The sequence below is a fragment of the Pituophis catenifer genome, unplaced genomic scaffold (assembly GCF_029215685.1).
Source record: "Pituophis catenifer annectens isolate HBS135680 unplaced genomic scaffold, rPitCat1.0.hap2 SCAF_3, whole genome shotgun sequence".
NCBI lineage: Eukaryota > Metazoa > Chordata > Lepidosauria > Squamata > Colubridae > Pituophis > Pituophis catenifer.
Genome location: NW_027256883.1, coordinates 5,437,402 through 5,447,522, shown reverse-complemented (window position 1 = coordinate 5,447,522; position 10,121 = coordinate 5,437,402). Strand labels below are relative to the sequence as shown.

Below are 10,121 nucleotides of genomic sequence, written 5' to 3'. Positions count from 1 at the left end.
CTCTTCTCTGCATTCTTTCCAGAGTGCCCTGATGATGTTCCCTAGTTGGGTAATGAAACGTCTGTAAGAAAATAACCCTGCTCAGAGGGCCCCAAGGACCCCTCCTTTCAACCCCAAGTTACAAAAATCCTTTTATCGGTAAATGCTGGTTTTCAGCAAAAATACCCACAGAAAACAATTGGTTTGGTTAACAACCTGCACCAAAAAAAAAAAAAAGCTTGTAAAATCAAGTTGGTCATGTGGCAATCTTCTTTGACCTCTCCTGACTTACGATCCTAAAGGGGAGACTCCATTACAGCTGCAGGTCAAGGACTTACCTGCATGACAGATGCTATCTATTTTAAGCGGGGAAACATTTGATAAATGAATTACACAATTATTGTGCCTCCTATCCAGGGGTGGGATCGATAAATTTTAGCAACCCATTTTCTGCCCGGGTGCTGGGTGGGCGTAGCCATGGGGGCATGGCCTACTCAGCCTCCTGCACCACAGCGGGGTGTGGTGTGTGGGTTTCGCCCTCCCCAGGCTCTGGAGGCTTTTCTCGAGTCTCTGGGAGGGCAAAAATGGCCTCCCCCGGGAGGCCCTCCGTTTCCAGACTTTAGGACGGCCCATTTTTTGCCCTCCCAGAGCCTCCGGGCGGGCCCTATACTTACCTCGCATCCAAAACGGGCCGCGTGGAGATTCCTGAGAGGGGTGGGGGGAAAGGGGCCAGCCAGTCCTTTCAACTATCAGTTCGACGAACCGGATGGAAAATTAGCATCCATTTCGCCCAAACCGGCTGAATCCCACCTCTGCTCCCATCTGACAACCCACATCACCGATGAGAAAAACACACAGCCACACAGAGTCTCATATAAAACAGTGAAGCCTTTTATTTTATTTTGTTGTGGTTGGGAGGCCAAAAAGATCACCTTAAAGATGTTTTTCTCAAGAATTCTCTCACCACTCAGAAACAAAGGATTATTAAAAAAGACAATAGTTTTTTTCACAGGACTTGAGCAAAAACAGGTACATTTTATTTTATTTATTGGGGCGGCGGCAGAAGAGGGGAAATTGTTTGTCATGATTATAAAGTGTCAAGGTTCTAGATCTCATTGGCAGACCTCAACATCAATATTTACCTGATAAAAAAGAGCACCGGAAGAGTCATCCCCATTATAATTTAGCAGGGCTCGGAATATAGAGGAAAACAAGGTTTAAAATGGGAGTCAACTTTAGCGACTTTCGCCATGCTGGCTGGGGAATTGAAGTCGACAGGTCTTAAAAGTTGCCAAGGTTGGACACACCTGCTTTAAAATCTCAGCATCAATTCCTCATTTTGCGAACTACCGAGACTCAAGGAATTGTGTCATTGTGTGAGGCTCGATGAAGTCAATTAACAGGACAGTCCCGGAAATAAATAACGTCCATTGCAACGTGATCATTCCTCATTAAGAACAGTAAGAATAACCATCATGATTCTCCTGCACATTATAGAGCTAGTAATTTTTCCTCTGATTTACTGCCAGGTTCTGACTGCTGGATGATTTACGGACACGAAGCATTAAAATTAATTAAATCGTAATTTTTAGGAGACCGTCAACCACACGAAGGCCTCGTTTTGAAGAAGCAGATTGGCACCAACCTACTCAGCGCCTTCCTGCCTCGGTATTTCTCTCTCATCTTTTGCCAGAAAAAGGAACGTGTGAATGTGTCACAGAAGTACCACATCTTCAGTGTTCCTGATTTTCAATCAAGAGGTAGGGAAGTCAACGGAAAAAGCAGTTTCTAGCGATGTGAACTGGGTGTAAGAGGACAGGAAACGCTGGTGTTAAGAAAAGAGACGTACATTTTTCATTTTCCTCGCCGTTCCTCCTAAACCCACTTCAGATGCCCCTGGAATCGGCTCTCCTCTTTAAGCAGATGGTCAACTGACTTTGGGCATGTGGCCTGGAGAAGGAGAAGACTGCCTAGATGTTCTCCTGGGACAGTGTTTCTCAACCAGCAGCGCTGGCTGGGGGATTCTGGGAGTTGAAGTCCACCCATCTTCAAGCTACCAAGGTTGAGAAACACTGTCCTGGGATGTTATCTTTTGACCTTCATCCTTCTAACAGTTCAACCTTCTCCACCCTGAAGGTCCTCCAGATGGATGGACTTCAATTCAATTCCTCAGCCGGAAATAAAAACCCATTTGGCAAGAATTCTGGGACTCCAAAGTCCATGCTTCTGGAAAACCCCTGGGTTTTTAATACCTCAGATAAATTTGTGCATGAGTGGAGCATGGAAAGGAAAAAAAAATCCTTTCTGTACAGATTTCACTAAATTTCTGACATCCAAAATAACAGGAATGCCAACATAGACCCACATAATTCTCTTTTGCTACATGCAAATTTCACATTCTGGACCTATTAGAAGCTGCGCTGAAACAGGATCGAGAATAGATTTGGGATGTGGTTTTTTTTTTTCTTTCTATTTCCCAGGGTTTGATTTCAACAACCAGGTACAAAGGCTTGACAACTGCGTAGGAATATAACGTGTCTTCCTTTGCAACAGTTGAGAAGACACCCCATCCCACCCCCCCACCCCAAAAACAGAGGCATTGCAGTATTATTATTAATTTTTTTGTTGTTCATTTCTATACATATGTCTTCCAGCTAAGGTTACACACAAGCTTTTATTTTTATATTCAAAAAGTTTTTCACACTATAAGGCTATTAAAAATGCTGGTATGTTTGTAAATGACTAATTCTGAAATAATCTCTGAAAACCTTCTACGTGCTCTGGACGTTTGCTTTCGGTTTCCCCCCCATCAAAAAAAAAGAAACAACCACTATTATCTACTTTATAAAACTTTGGAGTTGCGCCTTTGAAAAGACATTCTTAACCTATGAGATGAGAAGTCGGCTGCCTCTTCTACCTCCTCTCTCTCTCTTCAACACCCAACGGAGGGGATTAAACCACGAGTGTCTTTCATTCTCCCTCTCTCTCTGTGTGCGTGAATGGCCCATGTGTCTGTTCAGACATCAGTTGCTTCTACGCCATGAGGTAATGGGCTTGGTGGAAGGAGGCACACGTGAGAATGGACTTGCCCTGAAAGATTTCCTCCACCAGCCAAACTCACTCTCTGGGAATAAAGCTATGAACACGATTGAATTCTGGTGGACCACAAATCATCTGAATTAATTGTTCTCCACCTGCTCCTAAGGCCAGTTGAAGCTGTTCTAGAGTGTTTCACCTGGTTTTGAGAAGGGAAGGAACTAGGTTTCAACATTCCTATCATCTACAGCAGGAGTGTCCAACTTTGGCTACTCTTGAGACTTGTGGATTTCAACTTTCAGCTGCCTGGGGAATTCTGAGAGTTGAAGTCCACAAGTCTTAAAAGTTGCCAAGGGTGGACAACCCTGATCTACAGGATGGGAAAAAGGAGAGGAAGCAGTGAATCAGAAATTCCAACCAGGGGTGAAATGCTACCGGCTCGGGCCGGATTGCCAGAACCGGTAGTAACAAATGCTACCAGTTCGCCAGAACCGGTAGTTAAAAAAATGTAAAAAAAAAAAAGTTCCGATGCTCCGGCAGCACAGCTGATTGTTGCACAGCTGATCGTCGGAACTTTTTAAAAAAACCTTTTAAGCATTTTTTTAAATTACTGGTTTATTGCAGTGCAAACCTCCAGGAGATACCCTGAAATAATTCAAACCCTTTCATGTCAGATTCTGCTCCGTTCCTACTCAAATTCAGCACCAGTTCTAGTTCAGCAGCAAAAGATGAACACACCGGATTGTACTTTGAGACACACACTATTCAACATGGGGTGTTATTTTCTTTCCCCCCTTTTTTTAAACTTTTAGGAGAAGTCCAAATCTGGGCAAGTCAACTCAAGAAGCCGATTTGCCTTCTTTTAGAGAGCTTCTGTGTCCCTCATCACAACCACGGTGAATCTGTCCACCCAGAAGAGCAGATCCTCAAATCCGAAAACACCAGAGATGACTGCGTATTTTACACTCAACTCCCAAGCAGAACGAAAGAACCAGAAACACTAAAAATCCCTAAGCCTCAGTTGCCGAGACATGTCAATGTTTATTTCCAGGTGTTATGGAAAAACCTGAAGCTTTTATTTTAAAAAAGAGGAAGCGGACTGCTCTGCAATTTCATGGCAATAAATAGAATTTCGCTTTTTTTGCATTGCTGAAATTTAGCCAGTTTCAGCCTGCTAAATATCTTTCCTCAAATTGCAATTTTAAAAATAATAAAAAAAAGATTTATCCATTATTTTAACACCCTCTGCTCTGCACAAAATTGTTTCTTACGCAATCACTGCTTCCTCAAAATGACAGAGATGTTACAGCCTGCCTGCCTGCCATTTAATTCGATGCCCATACACAAAACAGCCAAGAACAGGGAAGTGTGCAAAATATTTTCATCCCAAAACAGGCCAATTTTAGAACCGGCCATTCTTCTTTTTTTGGGTGGGTGGGTGGGTGGGGGAAATGCTGTTTCCAAACATCCCACTTTCAAAAGGGACTTGAGTGATCCAGCATTGTCTGAGGCGAGGATAACCTGCACTTTGCAACTCTTAAAATTATACAACTTTTTAAACAGCCAAAGCTTTTTCACAAAGCACGGAAGCTGTTCTTGTGAAGCACCCAGGAAAAGAGTTTCCCAAGCAATGAAATCAAGCCAGAATTCAACTGGCTCACCCATGCCAGGAACAGCACCAGTAGATTGAAAGAGGCACCCCAAAACTTTGCAGGAAGAACGCGCTTAGTCAAGCTTTAGCTCCCTAGTTGGAATGAGGAACAGATTGCAAGCCACGTGGGCAGTCACTTAAATGTCATCGTTTTGTTTTTGTTTTTTTAAAAGGGGGAAGTTTCTAGATCTCATGATCTTGAAGGAAGTGTCTGGACAATGGCTGAGGAGATTACAGTACTTAGTAAGACAGTTTATATCTTGGTAGATGAAAGCCGTCTTCAATGTATGCGCTAGAATCAAGCAAAGTAATTTTGAAAGGCTTTCTTTGATAGGAGTCCCCAATCTCAGGCTGCGGCCTGTTTACAACCGGGCTGCACGAGTTGTGGGCCAGTGAGCCTTCGCGCACAACTCAACTTGCAACTGAGCTGTGTGTGGACGTGGTGCACCGCTTGCGTGAGTCGAGCTGTGTGCAGATGTGCGCCGGTCCGCCACTCGCGTGGCCCCGTCCTACTCACACACACACCCCAAGCCGGGCTGCTGAACGGCAAAATATGGGGACCGCTGTTCTTTCGGACACATCATTTTGCAAATTTTTAATGGCCAGAGCACAGACCCCTAGTAGGAACAGGGTTGAAAGACCTCCCTTTGCCTCTGTTGCAACGGAAATAGGTTGCATGGAAAGAACTGCTTGTTTGTCACATGTTCAAGTTGGAGGATTCCAGTCCGATGGAAGAAACTTAGCAACTGCCAAAGTTTAGAAATCAGAGAAGGCTGAATGGAGAACAGTTGAGGAGAGACAACATGGTGGTTATCCAGACCGTCACTTGCTTCTCACAAGACATCTGGGAAACCAGAGTCTTTAAAACAACTACTTTCTCCTCCCTTTGATCAACAGGCCGCAGAACCAGGCCAGAGTACCAAGTCTGAGAAGGAACGATCCAGGTTACGTCCACATTCATATATACGCAATTGGTGAATTCCTAAAGCTGCTGAGATCACAGTTTTGAGGCTTATCAAAGATGGATGAAAGGCTAAAGGTTACTCTTGGGAGATTTTAACAACCGTCTAAAGTTCTAAATAAATCAGCTGCGTTCACTTGTTCATATTTTGGATGAACGTGAAGAAAAATGTCCCACCAGTAAAAACAAAAACAGTGGAACTAACGTTCCGGAGATGTGATGGCCTTCCTTTTGTTGGGTGGAAGATGGGACAGTTATCCATCTGAGATGCTTCAAGTTTGGATTCCTATGTCAGACAGGGCTGGATTTTATGACCTCAGTGGGCCTCTCTATGGACGGGTTTGCTAATAAGACTGGTAGGAAGGATGCTATCTGCTCCTGAACACAATGATGTTGGAAGCTTCCACAGTAATTTGGAGAAAGGAGAAGAAGTTCTTGCTCTACCAAGAATCCTTCTCCAAAATGAGATGCAAGGAAGCCATCTCTTCTACAAGGAAGACTTGGAGCAGTCCCCCTCTGGAGCACTGCTGAAGGCAGGGTGCATACAGATAAGTGAAAAAAGGATGTGTCTTACACCTAGAAAATTCAAATCTCAATTCCTCGTTAAGTCTTATTACGCTATCTTAGTGACAAGAATGGGAAAAGCCACGATCCAGAATTAGGCATTTGATGAAAGGGAGCTCACTTTTAATAGCTTTTTTTTTTAATTTGGAAAAAGCGTTACCACAGAATCCTTCTGATTTTTTTTTCTACCCAAAATTACAATCCGCAGGCAACATTAACAATAGTCCGTTATCTAACCGAAAGCCAAACCAGGTCCTTAGGAATTGGTGGATGGACTTGCGTTGACTTCACCTCACCCCTAAGATAGCTCTATCATGGGCTTCACTCAACCCAACTCTTTGGAAGGATATGGCTTTGCCAGAACATCCATGGATCATAGCAGCATGTTCAAAAAGAATAGGAAAGCAATGGAAGCTTCAAGATAGGATATTCCTCCTTAGAAACCAACCACAGGTCCCAAAGCTAAGCTAGAAAAGCAATTAGAGAGAGAGACCATATGAAGCAGCTCTGCAAAGATAAAGACTCTCCAAAATCCAGAAAACCTCTTGAAACATCAGTCAAGAGTTTGTGCAATGATACTCACAAGGAGAATATGCTTTGAGAGAAAGCAACATGTGGGTGACAATGTTTTGGGGGCTTCTAGGACGTCTCACAATCTGCAAAGAGCTAAATCAAACTATGATCCAAGTTCTCTGCTGAATCCTTGTCTTCAAAATCACATGTTCTCTGCAGGTTATCAAGGCAGGTGGCAAAACTTCACTTATTTACCTGTCTTCTAATACCACCAACTAAAATGAGTATCCTTCATCCAGAATCTAAGCTCATGTAAGTCTCCTTCTGGAACCATTGGATCATTGCTAAATAACCTAAAGCTGACGGATGACACCTTATTTTATCAATTTAAGGTTCTCCATTTTCAACCTCATGATTCCTTTTCTCTCTCCACAGAGGAGGCCCCCCGAGATGACTGTGGAAGAACATCACACCGGCTGGCAAAATTGGATTTAAGCTCGGGGCAGGAAGACTATGTTATAAAAGGAACTTAAAATGGCTCTGCCTTAAGAGAGGGAGGAGAGGGGAGATTAGTTACCCAAGACAGGATTTTAGGAAGTTTCTTCCACAATATTTTTCCAACCACATATCCAAAAGATGAAGATAAAACCCGAGGTCTCTAAGAAAGGGAGAAGGACACCAACTTCCTTGTCCACTTTGAGCTTTTACTGGATGGGATTTATTTCAGGGGTCAACTTTTCTTATTTTTCATTTCATCTCTTGCCTTTCAAATCCCAGCCCTCATCCATCCGCATTAAAAAAAAACCAGCCAGCGATTTCAAAAAACAAAATTATAAATATATAAACAGGAGGACAGATAAAAAAAATCTCAACTCCTTCATGAGTTCAAGTGGAGTTGACAGGCTGGATTGACTCAGGGAGATTTTTCTGGATTAACAGAAACAAGTCTCGGGCAGTTTTGGGGGGGACAGGAGATGCCCCCAGATCTATGCAGGCACCTGTGTTTCCATGGATAAAACACAACAACTGGCAGTTGAATATATATATATATATATATAGCAAGTAAAAGGATAAGGCCCAAATCAAAGAACTACACATCAGAGGCTGTAATCGGTCTCCTGAGTCACCAGGACTGAAATGGATATTATAGTTCTGGTGATTTGTGAGGACACACGTCTCCTCACAAGGAGTGTCAGGTGAGGAAGTATGTACAAATAAATGTTCGCTGCACACACATTGGAGAAAATTGTAAAAAAAGAGTCCCCTGTGGGCAACCATGGCCCCCTTTCCCATCTGTGGACTTCAACTTCCAGAATTCCACAGCTAGCCATGGTGGCTCAGGGATTCTGGGAGTTGAAGTCTACAGGTCGTGAAGGGACCATAGTCGCCCACCCTTGCTCAATGTCAGGGATGGGGAACCATGGCTCTTTTATGACTTGTGGACTTCAACTCCCAGAATTCCTGAGCCTGGCTCAGGGATTCTGGGAGTTGGAAGTCCACAAGTCATAGAAGGGCCATCTCCATCCTTGCTCTAGGCCAGAGGTCTTCAAACTTGGCAGCTTTAAGACTTGTGGACTTCAACTCCCAGAATTCTCCAGCCAGCTGTCCACAAGTCTTAAAGCTGCCAAGTTTGATGCCTTCTCCTCTAGGTCCATAAAATCACTGGGGATGTGAAAAGGCTTTATTTAAAAACATTAATTCCACAAAGTCAATACTGAATGCTTACGAAAAATGAGTCTCAGCCAGACACTTCCACAAGACAAAAAAAAAAAAAACCCTCCGGAAAAGGGATTTTCTTACCTTCCTCCTCAAAATGTCTGAACTTATTGCGGCCAGCGATACCGAGACCCCACCCAAATCAAGCGCCACTCCGTACGATCAATAACTCCCACCTCCTCCCGTTCCCGTTTTGCAATTCCCAAACCTCCTTTCCGCCACCTTCCTAAAAAAATCCCTTCGGTTCTCTCTTCACCTTTCCTGTCCCCCAACTTCCAAACCTCGACCAACTTTCTTCTCTCCAAGACATCCGAAATTAGCAACGCCTATCCGACCGATGGGGAAATTTGATGACTTCATGGGCTAGGATATAAAAAAGAAAAACAGCATATCGCTGGCAGTGAGGGGGATCGTGACACGTGAAGGAGGCATCAGGATCAGTGGATTCATCTCTACAGACCAGGTGATGTCCTACCTCCTCCTCAACGGGTTGGCCCACAACCCTTGCAAGAAAGGATGACCCAGCTACCTGTTCAAACATGAAAGCCAACCAACCAACCACAGCCTACCACAATAGCCCCTTGTACCCCCCAACTAACTCAGCTCCACGGTGTATCTAGGTTTATCTTATTTTAACTACAGGCCTGCCAATCCTACGTACTCCTACTTTAGCTAGTTCATTCCTTAAACTATCCATCAAGTTCTCCGGAGAAAGAAGAAGCTCCGGAGTTATTGCATTGAAAGTTGATGTCGTTACAAAGAGCTTTTTGACAAGACAAAATGTTTGGGAAAGGAAAGGAGAGAGGGAGGGGGACGGAGGGAGGGAGGGAGGGGGAAAAACCCACCGTTATTTCAAGCCTTTGAAACCAAACAAAGGGGGGGTGGGGGAGTGGGGGCAAACCAGCGTTCTCCTTGTTTTGGGGAACAACTCAAAAAAAAAAAAAAAAGAAGGGGGGGGGGGAGAGAGGTGGGAAAAGTCGTGACAAAAAAATGTCCTCTGCAAACTTCAGAAGTACAAGCCCTGTGTGCGTTTTGAGTGTGGTAGGGTTTCGTCTTCCCCTTTGGGTGGGGGGGTTCCGGCAAGGAGACACCCCGGAAGTTACATGATGCAGCATTTGTTCTTGTGGTTCTGGGGATCCTTGAAACGCAGGCGCTGCTTGGGCCGATATTTCTCCAGGTAGGTCAACTGCTTGCTGTTGATAGCTCCTCGGCGTTTCCTGCGAAGAAGAAGAAGAGGAGGAGGAGGAGGAAAAAGCATGCTGTGTGCTCCTCAACATGACTGAAAGAGAAGAGCACCTTGCCATGTAGGGAAGAGACACTCTGGTCTAGTGGTTAAGGCACCAGGCTAGAAACCAGGAGACGGGGAGTTCTAGCCCCGCCTTAGGCATGAAAGCTGGCTGGGTGACTGAGCCAATCACCAGGAGACGGGGAGTTCTAGTCCCGCCTTAGGCATGAAAGCTGGCTGGGTGACTGAGCCAATCACAAGGAGACAGGGAGTTCTAGTCCCGCCTTAGGCATGAAAGCTGGCTGGGTGACCGAGCCAATCACCAGGAGACGAGGAGTTCTAGTCCCACCTTAGGCATGAAAGCTGGTTGGGTGACCGAGCCAATCACCAGGAGACAGGGAGTTCTAGTCCCGCCTTAGGCATGAAAGCTGGCTGGGTGACTGAGCCAATCATCAGGAGACGGGGAGTTCTAGTCC

At 44.6% G+C, this 10,121-nt stretch overlaps 1 protein-coding gene across 3 annotated transcripts in view; it reads right to left on the bottom strand.

The window, feature by feature from the left end:
- Positions 1–2,580: 2,580 nt before the first annotated feature.
- Positions 2,581–10,121, bottom strand: part of PTP4A3 (protein tyrosine phosphatase 4A3) — a 110,553-nt gene continuing 103,012 nt past the window's right edge. For all 3 annotated transcript variants that reach the window (XM_070940297.1, XM_070940298.1, XM_070940299.1), the window contains one exon: positions 2,581–9,637. In XM_070940297.1, the coding sequence (XP_070796398.1) occupies positions 9,520–9,637 (118 nt within the window). In that variant the 3' untranslated portion in view covers positions 2,581–9,519. The remainder of the gene's footprint in view (positions 9,638–10,121) is intronic.